At 54.6% G+C, this 17,406-nt stretch overlaps 10 protein-coding genes across 10 annotated transcripts; 7 read left to right on the top strand and 3 right to left on the bottom strand.

Annotated features, from left to right (window-relative positions):
• Positions 1 to 601: 601 nt before the first annotated feature.
• On the bottom strand, positions 602 to 1,253 carry H310_12201 (hypothetical protein). The gene has a single exon (XM_008879187.1). The coding sequence runs from the start codon at positions 1,168 to 1,170 to the stop codon at positions 685 to 687; it is 486 nt and encodes a 161-aa protein (XP_008877409.1). The 5' UTR covers positions 1,171 to 1,253; the 3' UTR covers positions 602 to 684.
• Positions 1,254 to 1,332: 79 nt separating this feature from the next.
• Positions 1,333 to 1,875, bottom strand: H310_12200 (hypothetical protein). The gene has a single exon (XM_008879186.1). The coding sequence runs from the start codon at positions 1,832 to 1,834 to the stop codon at positions 1,343 to 1,345; it is 492 nt and encodes a 163-aa protein (XP_008877408.1). The 5' UTR covers positions 1,835 to 1,875; the 3' UTR covers positions 1,333 to 1,342.
• A 51-nt stretch (positions 1,876 to 1,926) lies between these two features.
• Positions 1,927 to 2,722, top strand: H310_12199 (hypothetical protein). Its single transcript, XM_008879185.1, has one exon. The coding sequence runs from the start codon at positions 2,216 to 2,218 to the stop codon at positions 2,663 to 2,665; it is 450 nt and encodes a 149-aa protein (XP_008877407.1). The 5' UTR covers positions 1,927 to 2,215; the 3' UTR covers positions 2,666 to 2,722.
• A 322-nt stretch (positions 2,723 to 3,044) lies between these two features.
• On the top strand, positions 3,045 to 3,731 carry H310_12198 (hypothetical protein). Its single transcript, XM_008879184.1, has 2 exons — positions 3,045 to 3,473; positions 3,520 to 3,731. The coding sequence occupies exons 1-2, from the start codon at positions 3,099 to 3,101 to the stop codon at positions 3,532 to 3,534; spliced, it is 390 nt and encodes a 129-aa protein (XP_008877406.1). The 5' UTR covers positions 3,045 to 3,098; the 3' UTR covers positions 3,535 to 3,731.
• Positions 3,732 to 4,563: 832 nt separating this feature from the next.
• Positions 4,564 to 5,363, top strand: H310_12197 (hypothetical protein). Its single transcript, XM_008879183.1, has one exon. It carries the CDS (start codon positions 4,698 to 4,700, stop codon positions 5,310 to 5,312), a length of 615 nt encoding a protein of 204 aa, XP_008877405.1. The 5' UTR covers positions 4,564 to 4,697; the 3' UTR covers positions 5,313 to 5,363.
• An 843-nt stretch (positions 5,364 to 6,206) lies between these two features.
• H310_12196 (hypothetical protein) lies at positions 6,207 to 6,830 on the top strand. The gene has a single exon (XM_008879182.1). It carries the CDS (start codon positions 6,268 to 6,270, stop codon positions 6,769 to 6,771), a length of 504 nt encoding a protein of 167 aa, XP_008877404.1. The 5' UTR covers positions 6,207 to 6,267; the 3' UTR covers positions 6,772 to 6,830.
• A 714-nt stretch (positions 6,831 to 7,544) lies between these two features.
• H310_12195 (hypothetical protein) lies at positions 7,545 to 8,156 on the top strand. Its single transcript, XM_008879181.1, has one exon. It carries the CDS (start codon positions 7,576 to 7,578, stop codon positions 8,098 to 8,100), a length of 525 nt encoding a protein of 174 aa, XP_008877403.1. The 5' UTR covers positions 7,545 to 7,575; the 3' UTR covers positions 8,101 to 8,156.
• A 1,283-nt stretch (positions 8,157 to 9,439) lies between these two features.
• H310_12194 (hypothetical protein) lies at positions 9,440 to 14,311 on the bottom strand. Its single transcript, XM_008879180.1, has 11 exons — positions 14,254 to 14,311; positions 13,938 to 14,202; positions 13,418 to 13,881; positions 12,860 to 13,362; positions 11,162 to 12,812; positions 10,913 to 11,079; positions 10,656 to 10,853; positions 10,291 to 10,605; positions 9,984 to 10,245; positions 9,722 to 9,929; positions 9,440 to 9,671 (listed from the first exon to the last, which is right to left on the bottom strand). Exons 1-11 carry the CDS (start codon positions 14,284 to 14,286, stop codon positions 9,469 to 9,471), a joined length of 4,269 nt encoding a protein of 1,422 aa, XP_008877402.1. The 5' UTR covers positions 14,287 to 14,311; the 3' UTR covers positions 9,440 to 9,468.
• Positions 14,312 to 14,812: 501 nt separating this feature from the next.
• On the top strand, positions 14,813 to 15,575 carry H310_12193 (hypothetical protein). Its single transcript, XM_008879179.1, has one exon. The coding sequence runs from the start codon at positions 14,830 to 14,832 to the stop codon at positions 15,520 to 15,522; it is 693 nt and encodes a 230-aa protein (XP_008877401.1). The 5' UTR covers positions 14,813 to 14,829; the 3' UTR covers positions 15,523 to 15,575.
• Positions 15,576 to 15,834: 259 nt separating this feature from the next.
• H310_12192 (hypothetical protein) lies at positions 15,835 to 16,784 on the top strand. Its single transcript, XM_008879178.1, has one exon. The coding sequence runs from the start codon at positions 15,857 to 15,859 to the stop codon at positions 16,694 to 16,696; it is 840 nt and encodes a 279-aa protein (XP_008877400.1). The 5' UTR covers positions 15,835 to 15,856; the 3' UTR covers positions 16,697 to 16,784.
• Positions 16,785 to 17,406: the final 622 nt, after the last annotated feature.

Here is a 17,406-nt window from a genome sequence, read left to right as displayed (position 1 = left end):
ACGATGACGTGGCATCCTGTCGTCCCACACACGGCAACGAGCCTCCCTCCACACAGGTCGAGACTCACGCGCAACATCCGAGCCCTTGACGTACAACGGTAGACCCCACGATATTCCGTGCCCCTCACGTTGGCAAAGTGCCCGTCATGAACCATTCATCTACATCCAGAATGAAATTCGGGGCCAGGCCCATGCATGACTCGTCCGCCCGTCTGCCGTGGCATTTCGCCGCGAAGGGTGCAGGTCCGCCGAATTGGGTTGCCAGATCACGCGCTGCCACACATCTTGGACCGGCCAGGGTTTTATATACTTGAGTTGATACTGTAATCTTGTCGCTGTTGAGCACGATGGGTTGCTAAATAGGTCAAGTGGGTGCCGTCGGAAACGGGGATTTGAACGCCTTTGGCGCTGGCTGCTCACGGCACTTGAGCCACTGTGCCCTAACGTGTGCGCTGTGCATGGCATGAGTATTTCGTTGGTTCCAAGCACCTGGTCGGCAAGACGAGGCGCGCCGTCCGCAATGGGTGACAAGCTACTTGTGCAAAAACCATGCAAGTCAGCAGCACAACGCCCGCCCTCGAACGGACTGGGTGCCGTGGCCTCCGAATAACCACCGTGTGGCCGTGCAATAGATAGATTACTTAGCTTAAGTTAGGCGTTCGGCCATGACAGGCTATGCGGCCATCACTTCCGAAGGCCTCGGGCGGTGGTGGCTGCTTTCCCCCCGATGACGTTTCGCGAAAGCGTCCATTTTGGCCTCAATCTTTCGCTTGCGCTTTTCTTCTTCTCGTGTGGCGGCTCGCGACTGGCGGAGATCGATGGCTTCGCTACAGTGCGCAGCAATCTCTGCCACAGCCATCCCCGCAGCTTTGAGGAGTTCGATGCGTTCGGTATGTGTGAATTTGCGCACACGACCGCGGCGACACCACTTGGATGCTGGGATATTGGCGACGTGGACGTCAAAGTGATGTGGGGCGAGACCCACGGCGGGTCCCGTTTCGGCGGGAAGCGCGCTGCCGTTGAGCGCCGGGTGGAAGAGGTACGTCGTGGTCGTGGTGAACTGAAGCGACTTGGCCGCTTTGACGCCGCTCGGCGCAACCGCAACGTGTGCCGAGGTGGTCGACATGGATCTGTGTGGTGGTCAGGGGGTAAGTTTTTAACTGACCCCATTCATCATGCTGTCGGGACGGTGTGGCAGGGACGAGTTGCGTGTCGAGTGCACCAGTTTCCGCTGTCCCAGCCCTGGCTCCACCGCCCCACTCAATCAGAGTGTTGGTCGAGCAGGTGCGTTTTATCCTTTAACGTGAAGGACTCCATCGGTCGACAAACGATTGGAGGTCGTTTAACGTGCGTTAAATCCGTTCCAGCTCGTGGGCAGAAGGTGTGCTTGTGCTTGGACGAGAGTGTCGCACTCCGCACTAACCACTGGATCTTTAACAAGGAGCGGTCCCCGCCGTCCGACTTCCGCACCACGTACTTCGGCATGGCTCAGCACTACTTCATGCATCCACATCTCGCGGGTCAAACTGAGCGAGAAGGCACGATGCACCTCGTTCTTCGACAGCCATCTCTTTCGAGGAAGCCGACACGTGAAAATGCCATGACCGGTGATGTCGCGAACGGTAAAGATTTCGTGCGTACAAAGCTGCAGTCTCCAAATGCCTTCGCGGCAAAGGAGGGCATCGCAAAATCTCCATGGGGTTCGTCGCCTTGAAGCACCTCCTAATTCCCTCGGGCCAGCTCTCCATGGCTTGGGACTTCTGTCGAACACGCGCCCAGTCGCCTTCAAGTTGAACGGACCAATCCGAGACGTCGAAGTCGAGGAGAAACACATTTGATTGGCTATTTGGATTTAGTAAAAGATGTCTCCTTGCAAGTTCCGTCCTCGCGTATACTTTATTTTAGTACAGTCTTGTCGTGACATCCCCAGGATACATTGATACGACATGCAGGCAACGGAAATTTCAGAACTCAGCGACGCTCGTTCGAAGCACCGCCGCCTGCGCACACCTCGACCATGACCACCGTCGTGATCGGTACAAGCATTTCGCTAGGTGCACATCGTTCGTCACTGCGACCGTCTTGCATCGGCCAGGACGCAAGCCTGCTCACGTCGAGGATTTTTCTACCTAACTCTCCACAACTCCAACTGCGCGTCGTGTTGTGAAATCCACGACAGCTACGACTTATACCTTTCGTGTTGCACACGGCGGCAATGCGTGCCAACTGTGTCAAGACCGCCCATCGGCCTCGCGACGTCGCACATCTTCGTGACGTACATCGCGTTGGACAAAGCCGATTTGGTTGCAAACCATGCTCGTCATCGACGAGGAGTCCGCAAACTCAATTACCTCGAGCGCATATTGCGCTGCTGAAAGCGCCGCCATACCATGTCTCGGACATCGCACAGTTTTTTTTTTGTGTGGAAGCCTTGGCAATCATGAAGGCTCGCCAAGACACGTTGGTTGAACTGCGGGAAGTGCTGAACGAAAGGAGAAAGCGACGGGCGATGCAAACCGCGCACCTTGTCGAAGCCACTTACAAAATCGCTCTACAGGACGCTAATCACAATGACGCCTCAAAACGGCGAAGCGTCTCCGCACATGCTGTTGAGCACTCGCTGCCAGCGCCAATACGTTCCCTGACACCCGTGCTACCCACGTGAAAGCGACCGTCAAATGCGCACATTCCTTGCCTATTTAATGCATTTACCATCCATCTAGCTGGTCTATGCAGAAGCCATTGCGCTCTCTCTCCGTCTGAGGGGCCTACTTGGCCGTTGCGATGGCATCGTTCATCGTGGTTCCTGCCAAATTTTTTACGGTGACGCGTCGACGTCATACTCGAGTCCAGGATATTGATTGGCCGCTTTCAGATGGAAACGGTTTTGTCGCTTGCTGGTGGCATTGTATGGGCTAAAATTAGCTGAGACAATGTATTTTTCAATGTTTTGTGAGAGGATTTTCCCATACAGTTGAAACTATTTTTTCGTTGCTTCCGCCACTCTCGCGCCGTGTCATCGTGCACGTTTTTCGTGCATTCCATTCCAGGAACCCACCCGACGACCCCAGACCTCCTCGACAAGCACACCGACACCCATGTACACCAAGCTCGACATGCCCAACTACGCGCCCAGCAGCCCTGCTGCGGTGGACTGTGACTCCGTTATCGTCCCATCCGTGAGGCATGCACACCGCACCGTGCACTTCACGACCGCCACGACATTCGTCTTTCCACTGACCTACGGCGGCAGCGCCCTTCCCAAGGACGCTGGCCCGCCCATTGGCATGACGATGGACCACAGCGATGCGTATGTGACGGATCTATCCAAGGTGAAGCACCGAAGAAGTCGCGTGCGCAAGTTCCAACATCTCGAACGCGTTGCCCTTCTCAAAGCAGCGGGTGTATCTCCTCATGATATCGCGGGCTATTGCACCGAAGCCATCACGATTCGAACTTCACGCGCAAACACGGTACGCCTCTTCAAACGGGGTTTGATGGGCGATCAAGACGATGAAGAGGATGCAATGGTGAGAGATACATCAACAACCATCGGTCAAACCAAACGACGGCGCATGGACGTTCCAGTCGCGCGCAACGAGGACTGACTGCACCGCGCCAATCGAACACCTGTACGGGTTGCATTTGCGGCGCTTCATCGTCAATCGCCTCTTCTTATGCTAGACTTTGCTCTTATTTATTCACTCAATGAACGTTCAGTGATGCTCGAGATTGCAAGCACCGAAAGAAGGACGTCAAGAGAAGGGAAGGCACCCCACTACTCACTGACATTGCATGAATCGTATGAACGTAGAAGTACTGCTCTTCACGCTTCATCTTTTCCATGCCACGTTACTCTCGCTCCCATTTTACCTTCCTCGTCCGTCGGTGCCGATCCGCCGCCATACAAGGAAACGACAAACTTGTTGATGTTCGGATACGTCATTATCCGGACAAGTTGAATGCTCAAACGACATGGTTATCGACCTTACGCTTGCTCATGGACATTGCGACAGAGTGCCGAACTCCATGGGCCGCATGGAGGGCCTGGTCGCCCGCAATACCTTCCCGTACGTTATTGCCACCGCCAGCTACGGTCTCGATTCTGTTTCGCAGAGCCATGCTTCCGCGGCCGGTAGATCGCGTGGAGCCAGAGGCCATCCATGCATACTGTACCGCATCCAAAATATCCTTCCTGGGCATAAATATCGCAAAGAAACAGCGTGTCGTTCAAGAAGCCGCTTCTCTGCAGATATCGACGCTTGTGCTCGTCGGGTTGAATATATCGTGCTTGTTGAAAATGGGAGCGAAACCACACTACTAATGTATGCCTATGCATCGTCAGCCGAGGCTTCAGCGCACCGACCCGCCACTTCGACCGCGATCGGCGCTCCTAGCCACAAGACCCTCGATCTCCGACGGGACCTCAGGGTCATGTGAAGCCTTGGCGTCCATTGAGCGAGACTGATGGCCAAGACACGGTGGCTGCGGTGCCCCAATCTTGTCCTGGGCATTGATTGGCTCGAATTTCCAGGGGTCATCCGGATAACCCCAGGTGTGTCACCCCGCCGCGATGAATACAAAGATCCAGTGCAACGAGTCGTGACTCCTCGTGGATGGACCGCCCCCGCGGAAGTAACGCCGCCAAACCTTACCATTGAGTCAAAGTGGAGAAGCCGTCGACACAGATTGCCAGGATGGAGCTATTGCAAACTGCTGCCATGACCACTGCGGCGGAAAGACTCAAGCAAGACGCAGATGACGCCAGCCCCACACACGTGGAAGCGCTGTTTGAGGTGACCCCTCCCCGCGCACCATCGTCGCGGGTGGTCACGTTCACCACGGCAACAACGTACGTCTTCAACGTTGCGTATGGCGGCAGTGCTCTTCCCAAGAAATCCGGCCCGCCCATTGGCATGGCCGACATTCACATTGACGAATTCCATGAAGACTTGCGAGACGAACTATACCAGCTGCAGACCTCTGACGTCGAACACAAACGGCGTCGACGGGTGCGCAAATTCGATCATCTCGAGCGCATCGACATGCTCAAGCGAGCCAAGTACCATGTCCAAGACATTGCGACCTTTTGCATGGACGCCATCGACATTCGCAAATCACGACAGGAATCGCTGCATCAATTCAGGAGAGAAGTCTATCAAGCTGATGTTGCTGACGACGAAGATACTCCTCGCGACGACGAAGGCCATAAGGCAGATGATACAGAAGACACGATGATGAATGCAATGCATGAACTAAAGCGCCTGAGGCCTCCCATGTTTGAGCCGCCCTGCCACAGTCTGCAACCGTAGAAGCATCGAGATGGTCCGTGTTTAACTTAAGATGTGCTATGTTCATTCGAAGCAACGTGTCGAACCTCCATCTAATCGTGATGTCAGTCGCGAACGAGATAAAGCCTCCGCCCATGGGCTTCTTTGCCGCCATCTCGTTGACCCATCACACTATCTCAACCGAAAGAGGCAACGTGTGCTGTGTGGGCGTTCCGATAATATATTGAGGAAAGCCGTATATATATTGATAGAATTATGTGATAAAAACAATATTAAGTAACGCACTTGGCTGAAAACTTGATACACATGAGAAACGAAATCTCAATGTAGTAGTCGAATATGTATATAATAAATACAAAGTAGTGAATAAGCAATATGTATACAGAAATATTTTATGCATTTGTGTACCTGAGGTTGTCGGTTTCCACGTCACCCACGCCGCCACGTCTGAGCTCAAAAGACGTGAAAATGGAGGCAGCGGTGGAAAGAAAACGGTGAGAGGCACAGCAGCGTCCTCTGCACGCGGTCACATCATGATGTCACCACCATGGATACATCAAGCTTCAACATTGTCTCAACAGCACCGATAGCTCGAAGCTCCAGAGGAAGGGTAGACCTGGAACGGCAGTCCAGTTCGACCACATCACGACTCTAGCTCAAATGAGCGGTTTTAGCCGTAGTATGCATACTAAACCAATACGCAGCATCTAGCCTCAAAGATATCGCATCTCCTCCGACGTTTAAGGCCACGCATCCCTCACCCGATCGAGATGGCAGAGTCAAAGCCATCGATGGAGGGCCACAACGTTCCCTTTATTTGGTCCGCGTATCGCGTCGTTTGATTGGCTGATATTATCCGGACAAATTGGACACCCCTCCTGATAATATACAAGCTTGAAGTAATTCAGTCGCGACTTCCTTCGCGACCTGCCAAAACACTTACTGCAACCACATCGAAACCTCAGCCCGAAACGAAATGGAACCAGCCACCAGCAACGCCTCGACCGTCACAACAGCCAGCCACCGCGCTAGCACCACAAGCGCACGGATGTCATCTTCTCGGGCAGTCTCGTTCACCACAGCAGAAATCTACACGTTTGACGTTGCGTACGGCGGCAGCGCAGTCCCGAAATTGACCGGTCCGCCCATTGGACTCGCACCAACGCACACACACGTCACCTACACCGATCTCAGCAAATCCACGCATTGCCGCCGAGGCACCGTGCGCAAGTTCAATCACCTTGAACGCATTGAATTGCTCAAGCAAGCCGAGTATCATGTCCAGGATATCGCGACATTCTGCGTCGAGGCGTTAGCGATTCGCAAGTCGCGCGCTGACACCACCGACGAAGTCAAGGCAGAGAAGAAGGCCATCAAGCGCGCAAGAGACGAGAGTTTGCTCGAGTATCAGCGCGTGACGACATTTCGGCGTCGTATGACCATGATGGATCCTGCCATGGGACTGAGTGTCGAAGCATAGCAAGAAGGCCAGAATCTCAACGTATTTAATGGAATCACTTCACTTGATTCTAGCTAGAATTCCTCGCCACTTCCAAAGGCTGCATGCGCCGGTATTACATGATAAAGGAGGCGCTTCGTGGTGAAGCATCTATCCAGCCACCCTTTTTTGTGCCCTGGAATTGCGCGCATAACTTGAGCTCATGAAGGGGATAATATTGACACCAAATATGCAATTTCAATGCGAGCAACGTATCCTTGAGTGCATGAGTAATATTTGGATGCAAAATGTAAGCAAATATACCTGTCCATTTTAATGGTGTTGGTCGAAACGCCAACGAACTACCTACCAGTTCTTCGACCACCACTAGCGCAAGGCGCTGCGCGATTGCTGCCTTCAGCGATAGGAAGCATTCAACTACGCTGTGGCAAACACTTCTTATCCCCACTGTCGCATCATAACTCTATCCCAATGTGTCTATCACTTAGTACGAAGAAACGGCATGCAGCTATCTTTAAGAATGCGGTGGGTCGCCACGCCCCGCTTCATTCATGAGTCCACTTTGGCGCTGTGCGTTGTAGTCATGCATACGGCACGACTTGCACTGCTACGTCACGTCTACCGCGCCTGACCTGGCGCAGCAACAGGCAGAGCTGGTGTCGGTGGCGGTTTGCCCCTGGCTGTTGCTGCCAGTTCCAAAATCCAAACCATCTGATTTTCATGTTTATCCGGAAATTTCCCGCCGTAACCCTTACAAACCGTAATATAATTGGCATGACTTCTCACCGAAAATCCGCAACACCAACACCACATCTAAACAGTCCCATGGAACGAGCGCAGCCCACCGCCACCGCTGCCGTCAAGATCGACGAGAGTTCGACGCCCGCGGAAACCTTCCAACACAACCAAGTTCAATGCAATCTTTCTTCGCGGCGTGTCACGTTCACCACTGCCACGACGTACACGTTTAGCGTCTCGTACGGTGGCAGCGCGGTCCCAAAGACTACCGGCCCACCCATTGGACTGGCGCCAACACACACGTCTTCGACGAGCATCGATCTCAGCAAGTCCAAACTTTGCCGTCGAGGCAGCGTACGCAAGTTCAACCACCTCGAGCGTATTGGCTTACTCAAGGAAGCACAGTATCATGTCCAGGACATTGCGGCATTCTGCGTTGAGGCTTTGGCGATTCGCAAGTCGCGCGCAGATACCGTTAACGAAGTCCGGGCGGAGAAGAACGCGACCAAGCGCATGCACGACGGGCACTTGGAAGACGACGTTAGAGTCCCACACAGGAGCGTCCGCCCGCGCATGTGGAGCGGAAGTGCCGAAGTGGCAGCTGAAGCTTAGCTGAGAATTCTACCATATTTATTTAATGATTAAAGGGATGGTATGGCAGATGTGAGCAAGTCGACATAGCAATGTGATTGCATGCACAACAACGTGCACGACGCAAGCCAACTTGATCAGAGCTGCAGTAAGTACATCACTTCTCAAAGGATGATGTGGACACAGACTCTTCCAAGTACATGTGTGCGTGTGCCTTCTACATGTCTCCTTGTTGTTTCTGGGGTCCATTGTCGTGGTAGTTACAGCAGCTAGCTCGTACGAGGTAGGTCAATCTGCGAAGCAAAACTATAGCCTCAGCAATCGCTAGGGCATGGATTCTGTTCTCTATGTTCATCGCTCCCTTTCCTTCGCTCCTCTCTAGTCTCCATTCCCGCCACGTCCATGTGGCGCTGCCGCGTTTCCAAGGCTCGATAGACATTCGCGCGACCTTAGGCAACCAATCAGTGCGTCGGATTGGGCCAGATGACATGAGAATTTTACTAATTCAATGCAGAATTGAATTATAAATATTAGAAATCATTTTTCGCAGTTCTGCATTGTTCCCGAATGCACAACCTGCCGTCGTCGTTTTCCATCGATTGCCTGCTGAACGGGACAGTTGCATCACGTACTCTCGTCTTCAACCTGAGTGTTGAGAGGTTCGGGAGCGCTAACTTTAGTCGCAGCGTGTGGTGTCTATCTCTCCAAGTGCCTCTCACGTTGCTGCGTGTTGTCAGCGGCGATACAGGTACAGCGACAGAGGTAGCCGGAGTTACCGTGATTTTACTGCGAAAGTTCGGAATACGCAACAGCCATCCGGATTTTAAAAGATTATCCGGTCGAGGACCTAAACGCGGAAAAACAGGGTGCCGCTTTCGACCGAAATTGCCGGATAAATTGGTGAATCGATCTGATTGGCTGATGAAAGTGCCTGTAAATATGCGCAGAAACGACGACGCATGCGTGGAGCCATCGAGTTGGCCGTGTTCTCGCAGCATGCGTTATGGGGTGTCTGGTTTTGGCTCTTCTAGCATTGTCATGCTGGGACTCCTACGACGTCCTGATGTTCCATGCTGGTAGGCTGCCTGTGCCCCGATCGAGGGTGGCTGTATGCTCGATACTTCTCAATCGTTCAAGACTAGCCAATCAAACGCCGTAAACGAAAAATAGACCAATCAGATCGTTGCGATAACCAACATTCCTGTCTCCAAGATCTCGACGGAAATGAAATACTCGAGAAATTGCTGGCTCGAGTTTCTAGCAACAAACAGCTCTGCTGTAAGCAACTCCAGAGCGCTGACCCGACGACAGTCCACCAGGCGGCGGGTGAAGGTGGCCGCTAAGGCCCGCCACCTTGAGCTAATGATGGTAGAATAAATATTTCACGGTTTAGGCGATGGTGCTGTCGTATGTGCCTTCGGGGCATCGATAAGCCTCTGGCACCATCGACCGCTGCAAGGCACTGAACGAGTACTGTCGCTTGCCGCCGTTCTTTTCGAGGACGTCGAGACGAACGCCGTCGCTGCGCATGGACGCAATCGCGCGACGGACACTCGGCGCTGGCACATGATGGAAGTGTCCGAGGAGCCAGCCTGCACACGACATGAGTCAATGATCAAACCAATTCTTCAACACCACGCACCGTGCTCCAGCGTAACGGCCATGGCCGTGCGCTCTTTCCCCGTTGCACAAACCGTGATGCGGCCGCCTCCCATCAGCCGCGTGATGTGTGCTGCCACTTGGAGAATCTCTGGGTGCTTCTTCTTGACGCGTTCTCGTTTGGCTTGAAGGATGCTTTGCGTCAGCGACGCCAGCTTCGATCGGACCACCACGGCGCATTCTGGAATCAGCTATGACAGTCCCATGGCCGTGAGGTACGTCGCCGAGCCACACGCTTTTCTTACCCGTCCGGCGTTCGATTCCACGCATGCAGCGAGGCGGTCGAGGCTGCGCTGGTTGACAGCGTCTGGAAAAGTCTCTTTAAACAACCCACCCGTCTTGTTCGCCAGTGTCTGGGCTTCATTGATTCCTTGCGTGAAGAGCAAAGCAGTGACTGCGACAACGTCGTCGAGGTGGGCGGTGCTGGGCCAGTGCCGCTGAGCCACACACAGCACCACATGCACTTTCGTGGCACCAAGTCGAGCCACGACGCTGTCGTCGGTCCTACTGAGAGTGGTTCGGCCGCTCGTTATCTTTTGCGTAACGACGTACACCGCGGAGTCGTGGAGCGATGGGTACAGCTTGATGTTGACGACAACGTCGGTGGCATCGGGGTCTTCGTCGAGTTGGACGCCCAGAGTCACATGCGTCTGGAGCCACTCCATCGCAGCCGCGCAGTCGTGGAGCATGTGCCGCTCCTTCCCATAGTCCGACAACAAACTCTCCATGTGCAAAACAAACGACTTTCTGACGACCCATTCGACCCACGTCGATACAATGCCCGACTTGTTCATCTGGTCGACCACGGCCGTCACCAGCGTTGCCAGCGCTTGGCCATTTGCTTCCGTTTCCCGCATCCATGCCGACCTACCACGCGATACATTTCCATGGCTAGTTCATATCTCGATCGATCGTACCACGCAGCCTCGTCCGTGTACCGCACGTGCGCCGGCCACAGCGACGGACCGTCGTCGTCGACAGCGCATGACAACGGAGGCAGCTTCGTGGCCGAGTGGCTGGCCAGCACCCCCGACGTGAGCGTCGAGTACACCCGCGGCTTGGCGCCACCAGTTTCGACGTGGAGCTCATGCACATGCATGTTCAAAACCAAGTACCTTCGACAGGCCATGGTAAGGTCGTGCAAAGAGTGCGCCGCAGCAATATATCATACTACCTCAGGGCGCTGGACTTGGCATCGATCGTGAGTTTCGCCCACGCACCGGTATCGCGGCGGTCGGCCATGGCTGGCAAACACTCGGTAGTCAACATGGTCGCGTACGCCATTCGTTTCTGGTGTCGCTGGACGAGCCAGGACCGTACCTTGTCAGCCTCTGCTGCTTCCTACCACAGCCAACAATAAGTCAAATTGTCTCTCTCCAGTGCAAATGCCTTTCCCAGCCAGTGCTTTCAATCTCACATTTACCTGGATCTGGTCGATTGGAAGGACCGTCCTGGTTCGGCCATGTGCCGCGTCAAACGCGGCGAGGTCGGCGGCCGCTTGCTCTGCCATGCTTTGGACTGCAGGCACTACCGTCTGCACATACGCGATCGCGGCAACTGTCGACCACGGGCTTTCTCGGAGCACTTCGGTCACTTGGAGAGTGCTCTCGTCGTTGGTCGTCAACGCAATGGCGAGTGGTTTCGAGATGGTATTTTCCAAGCGGTCAAGCGAGATCGACACGAGCCAGGGCGGCGACGAAGACGCTTCTTCGTTCGGCATCACCGCGTCCGTCTCAACCGACGAAGGCGCTTGGACAAGGAGGCGGCCAGTGTGCAAGAGGCTGTCCATGGCCCATTCAGAATCGACGATTCGTTCCCCTGTCGAAGATGGCGTTGCCACGACACAGCGAAGCCGCGCGTGGGGTCGCCACGGCGTAGTCACATGGCGCGTCGGCTGCTCCTGGCCATTCAATGCCTCGCCGACTGGTGTCCACGAATGCAGATCGCTCACGTGCGACACAAACAACTGGACGATCACTGGGTGTTGATCGAGGGATTTCTCCATGGTGACGTTGAGGTGTGCTAGCGTAGGATGGCGCTCACCAAATGGCACAGCGGATGCCGACGTTGGCGATGGTGTCAGGGGCAAGAGACCTTGATCTTCGCCGTCGTCAATTTGATCCAAGCCGATGCGATTGTACCGCTTCGACGGGTGTGGCGGAGTACGATGATGCGGCAATCGACTGGATTGGCGGTCCAACGGCATGGGGGATGGCATGTCTTGCGCAGTCCACTGAAGGGCCAAGTAGCCGAGCGTCGGCACCAACATGGGGAGGTATTCACCAACGACAAGCCACACGAGCGCGGGCATATGCTGGTTTGTGGCGTACAAGTACAGCGTGAGACCGTGGTGCAGCCCTAGAGTTGTGACGAGGGCGACCATGATCGTGGCACTCGTTCCAGTTAGCATCCAGTCCTTGGCGATTCCGCGGTGCAGCGGCTGGTGGGGATGCGGCGTCGTTGGGGACACTCGCGGCGGCATGACGCTGTTGTGCGACTCGGACGCTGTTAGGGGCACGTGGTCGCTCCCATACAACGGGGTTTTCGACTGGCGCCATTGCAGCCGCGAACACCCGAGGCGTAGTAGCAGCATGAGCACACCCAACGGCAAGATGTGCAGCGGGGCAAACGTGTAGAGGAAACCGCCTCCGCTGTCGACACACACCTTTTCGACGCCGTACTTCCAGTCGGCGGGCTGGAGCAGCGGCAGCCACAGCTGGAGCGTCGAGTTGGTGCTATTAACCGACGTCGCAGTCTTGGCACCGCCGTCGCTGTGGCGTTGGTGCGAGTTGCGCAGGTAGTCGACGTATGTGCATTTCATCACGTTGTAGTTCTGAACGACGTAGAGCAAGAGGACGAGGAAGTGCACGACAAGCCCGCCGCACCAAGCGGCGACAACGTGCCCGGTGTCACGATGGTGTCGAGCAATGAATGGCCATGACAGGACCATCCAGTGCGCACAGATCGAGACGAGAAACGTCCAGAGAACGGTCTCCCGCAGCCCTTCCAAGATCGCGACGAGGAATCCGGCTTCGATGCCGCTGGAGCCTGGGAGTCGGTGAAGGATCGTGAGCCTATGGCATGCCGTCATATGTACAGTGGCTGAAAAATCGCCACATACCACAGCACGTGCAAAAACAACGAGCAAAGAAACACGAGGAGCACCGAGACGAGCGCAATGTCATTGAACATTGACGTCTTGACGAACGCGAGGCCATGCAGCCGCACGAGTAAGCACGCGAGCACGACCCCAAACGTGTACAGGACGAGCGAGACCACGGTCCACAGCGTCTTGGGCTCAAGGACGTCGGCGGAGCGAGGGGAGTCGAGATATACGATCGGCACGCACTGCGCGTCGGTCCCTTCAATCGTCCACAGCATGGACGACGGCAACCCCAACGTCATCGACGGCGATGACGGTCCTGTCGACGAGTTGGCCAAGCGCACGCTGGACAAAGACAGCCCGAGCGGAATTTGCAGCGCTGCCACGTCACTCGGGTCCCACGCGAGGGTCATGCACATTGACACATTGGACGCGTTGGTCAGGTTGACGCGCACACTCGCGCTGCCCTGGAGGATCGTGGCCTTGGTGGCGTTTGACGGCAGCGATTGAAACGACGACGGCTAGAGATAGTATTGTGTCAACTCGTCAAGATAGACTAGGACGTGTGATATGTACCAAAGTGTAGGGGCAAAGCTGCGAGTTGAGGGCAAGGCACAGCGACAGGGACGAGATGGCGAGGGTCCGAGGAAGGTAGATGCTCAGCCGCATGCAGGTTGGATCGGATTCAAACGACACTGTCGGTGCAAACCCAGCGATGGACGCAGGCGCAACGGCCGTATCGACGAGCGGCATGGAGCTCAGAGCGATGCGCCCGGTGCGGGACACATTGACGAGCCCTGTGGCATTGGAGATGACAAAGGTGACAACCGGCGACGATGAGGACGGCGGACAAGGGATCGACCACATTGTCGCATTACAGACACCACTGCCGCATGGTGGGCCGTGAAGAAACGCCGACGAGGACAGCGTGAAGATGAGTGACGAGTCCGCCACTAGGTCCGCGTCCAAGAGAGAAAAGGTGAGGTTGATCGCGCCGTTGGGAAGTCGTGACAGCGCAGGAACATAAGCTGAGGACGGAACTATAGCGCATTTCATGGTGAGCACTACGATGACTGAAAAACAGGGTTCCTTTTACCGCATGTGGTGTGGTTGGTTGGGCACGTGGACGCCTCCGTCAGCGGCGAATATATCGCGTACTGCCCATAAAGCGGCACGGAAGTGAGCGGCGCTATGATCTCGGACGAATTTCGATCCGCCAGACGCACACATGGTCGTGAAACGAAGCGGCAGATTGGTACCGAGACAAGCGCTGTGGTCTGGTCTGGGCTGAGAATTGCAGTAGAAGCAGAGGAGTGGGCAAGCGTTGCCGCGAGAATGAACGCAATATACGTTACCCACGCCTAAGAATGTGATTGAGAGACCTAGACGGAGGTTGAGGAAGTGCGGTGAACCTGCAGTGACCAAGGCGGCGGTGGCGGCGGCATGGCTGCGGAGGGTGGTGTGTCTGCTGGATGTTCACTTAGTCTTGGGACATCGTGTACGGTGTGAAACAATCTCGTACAAGACGTACATTGACCAACTTATACAAAAAATAAGGCTAGTCTTACAATCCAGAAACGGACCAGATGTATCCATTCGATGTAACAAAATTGCACATATTCTTCGCAACACGCTAAATATTCTTGACTTATTGAATGAATTTCTTGCAAGAAGGTCTTTGCGCTATTTGCAGAGTCCTCGATCAACCTAGGACGCCATCAACCTTGTTCGAAGCGCTGGTTCAATGGATATACTCGGGGATTGTTCTCGCGGGAATTTCATGAGGAAAATGGAGGAGCGCAATTTTTTCCTGTGACAAGGTTGGTTGTGAGTTTCTCGATGGGAAAAATTCATTTTTCACTGGCCAGACAAAAGTATACCTTTAATACTTTATACAATCCTGTGGCAAGTATCTGTTTCCGCAGTATGGGTGCAGGACTGGGAATGGGTGCAGCACACACTTCTGAACGTCGGCTGTCAACTGCGCTATGCCATCGGCCAGCTTTCGCAAGACGATCTCGCTGGCGGGGAAAGTGGCGATTATCGAAGAGTACGAAGCGTCGGGTGGAACGATCTACGCCACGGCGAAGAAGCATGGCATTCAGTGCAACCAGTTGTCGCGGTGGCTAAAAAACAAGGAAAACCTGGTCGCAGCTGCCAGTTTGAACCCATCCAAAGTGACGCTTAATCCAGGCAAGGCGCCCGCAGTTGCGAAGGAGTCACCGACGCATCCTCACGCTGAGGATGGGGTGACGATGACGGAGGAAGAAACCAACCGATCGAAGAAAAAGCGCAAGCGGTCGCCATCGCCCACTAACACTCCTCCAGTGACGATGCCGCCATCGTCGCCCGCAAGTACGGTGTCTTGTCCTTCTGAGCCTGAATCGTCCTTCCTCAAGGCACGACGAAGCACTCTTCCCACTACCGCCTCGCATCCACCAAATGCGAGTCAACTCCGGTGGGAAGCCACCCTTGCCACCCTCACGGCTGCCATTCAAAAGTACAACGAGCACCAAGAACACCTCGTGGATCTGCACCGGGAACGCTTGGAACAAGATCGAGATTTGAAGAAGCAGCGCCTTGCAGTGGATACGAGGCTAGCGGACATCGCCGAAGGCCATCTCGTGAGCATCCAGGAGTTGCTTGGCGAATTGCGCAAAAGGGCGACAACCGATCCATGACAAATTACAGACATTTGATTGGTTGATAAAGTTGAAATACATTCATTTTATTGGCTAATGTATTCGTTTCTTCCAATGATTTTTCATCACTTGACCGGAAAATCAAGCAATGATAAACATTGAATCTTGCAGCTCTTGAGCCCTGGCAGGTTTCGAGCTCCTTGCTCGGGACAACTAGATTGGGCTTGGAAGCGAGCTCAATTCGGCTAGCTCGCAATGTGGGTGTGCTTTATTGTCGACGTAGGATGCTTGGTCAGAGTGAGCATTGTGGGGGTTTCACGCTCGGCAACCGGGTGGTTTCAACCTACCAAACCGCAGCTTCACTTCAGGAACTATGTCGCGATCGCCGAGCTCTGCGCTAGCATGGACGGCAACGGTTGTGGCGGTGGCTTGCCACGCCTCTTCAATGGCGGATCCTGCAAGCCCCGCGACTGCTGACTCCGACACGCGACAACACTACATCGGGTTTGACTTGTCCTACGCCTGCGCCGAAAGATCAGCCAAACGATGGGAATACAGCCTCGGCGCAAACATCCACGTCGCGTCTCGCCCAAAAGGGTTCTACTTTGATCCGAACTACGACCGCCATTGCCAACAGCTATCTACCAAGGCCTACGGGTCCAAGACTGGCTATGACCGCGGCCACTTAGTTGCGAGCGAGCACATGACCAACAGCGTCGAAGCTCGCCACCAAGCTCACTATATGACGAACATCGCGCCGCAGATTTCATCCTTCAATAAATGCCAGTGGGCCAAGACCGAAGCGATCGAAGCGTGCTTTCGAACGCTGCCTGGGGGCGTTCGCACCTGGGGTGGCGTCAAGTACAATGAGACGGATAACGACATTTTCGTCGACGAGTGGGGCATTCGAACCCCTGACTACTGGTGGAAAGTCGTCGTAGCAAAGGATACCGCGACTGGCCAAGACAAAGCAATCGCGTGGTTTTTTCCGAATCGACCCAATTTGGGGCACCTTGACAAGTACTTGGTGACTGTTGCCGAAATTGAAACCCAGATGAACGACAACTTGGGCCCGGTCCCTGTCTCCGATGCACTCAAATCGATCGTTAGCCCCACGAGCTGGGTCATGCCACCGACTTGCCACCATGTCCTCAATGGTGACAGCGACCAAGATGACGTGACCACTGGTCATGGCCCAACCGCTGACGTCTAACAGGACGACCCGCCATTCCACCTTGCAACGTCGTGGGTGGCTGGGGGGAATGACTACTTTAATCATAGCCTCCTCTTTTTCTGCCTCATCCATTGCCCAGCCATAAGGATCTTGTGCGACCTCTAAGGGGGGCTCGCTGCGTGACCATCGCGATGATCTCGAATTGATGGCTATTGAAATTCAGTTGAGCTGTAGCACCGAGTGCACAGCGGAAGTGGTGGTTGGTTTGAATTGATCAGCTCCAAGCGCTGGTGACCACAGCCAACAGCATGCACTGTTGACCACAGCCAACAGCATGCACTGTCCCATTCATTGTATCCACGGTGGGTGGTGCGCTCCTCCAGGTGACTTCGATCGTCAACCAAGGTATATGAAATTACACTGAAGCGATCGAAGCGTGGTATCGGACCTTGAACGGGGAGTATGCAGGCGCGGGGCGAGATCAAGCTCAACGAAACACAACGACGGGACTGTCGACCCCTCGACTTCAGTGGAATGCCGTGATTGCGACGGACGGCAACGGCCTCGACAAGGTCATTTCGTGGGTTTTCCTCAATCGCGACGGCCATGACAATGGCCGAATCACCACGTGTCTGTCTGCTACATCAATGATCACAAAGAGGTGATTGTCCTCCAGGCATTCCGGTGCCGAGGGAGCTGAAATGTCAAGTTGCGTCCACGAGCTGGGATATCCAACCAGTTGTGGCTGC

Source organism: Aphanomyces invadans (genome assembly GCF_000520115.1).
Source record: "Aphanomyces invadans strain NJM9701 unplaced genomic scaffold supercont1.37, whole genome shotgun sequence".
Lineage (NCBI taxonomy): Eukaryota > Oomycota > Saprolegniomycetes > Saprolegniales > Verrucalvaceae > Aphanomyces > Aphanomyces invadans.
The sequence above is the reverse complement of the archived record's forward strand: the minus strand, read 5'-3'. Positions and strand labels throughout refer to the sequence as shown.

Excerpts from the sequence above, each read along its gene's own strand:
- H310_12197 (XM_008879183.1), top strand. The coding sequence starts at position 4,698 with ATGGAGCTATTGCAAACTGCTGCCATGACCACTGCGGCGGAAAGACTC.
- H310_12198 (XM_008879184.1), top strand. The coding sequence starts at position 3,099 with ATGTACACCAAGCTCGACATGCCCAACTACGCGCCCAGCAGCCCTGCT.
- H310_12196 (XM_008879182.1), top strand. The coding sequence starts at position 6,268 with ATGGAACCAGCCACCAGCAACGCCTCGACCGTCACAACAGCCAGCCAC.
- H310_12195 (XM_008879181.1), top strand. The coding sequence starts at position 7,576 with ATGGAACGAGCGCAGCCCACCGCCACCGCTGCCGTCAAGATCGACGAG.
- H310_12194 (XM_008879180.1), bottom strand. The coding sequence starts at position 14,286 with ATGCCGCCGCCACCGCCGCCTTGGTCACTGCAG. Across the intron at positions 14,203-14,253 it reads CGCCGCCTTGGTCACTGCAG|GCGTGGGTAACGTATATTGC; the intron begins GTTCACCGCACT and ends TCACATTCTTAG. Across the intron at positions 9,672-9,721 it reads GGCCGTTACGCTGGAGCACG|GCTGGCTCCTCGGACACTTC; the intron begins GTGCGTGGTGTT and ends TGTCGTGTGCAG.
- H310_12193 (XM_008879179.1), top strand. The coding sequence starts at position 14,830 with ATGCCATCGGCCAGCTTTCGCAAGACGATCTCGCTGGCGGGGAAAGTG.
- H310_12200 (XM_008879186.1), bottom strand. The coding sequence starts at position 1,834 with ATGTGTTTCTCCTCGACTTCGACGTCTCGGATTGGTCCGTTCAACTTG.
- H310_12192 (XM_008879178.1), top strand. The coding sequence starts at position 15,857 with ATGTCGCGATCGCCGAGCTCTGCGCTAGCATGGACGGCAACGGTTGTG.
- H310_12201 (XM_008879187.1), bottom strand. The coding sequence starts at position 1,170 with ATGGGGTCAGTTAAAAACTTACCCCCTGACCACCACACAGATCCATGT.
- H310_12199 (XM_008879185.1), top strand. The coding sequence starts at position 2,216 with ATGCGTGCCAACTGTGTCAAGACCGCCCATCGGCCTCGCGACGTCGCA.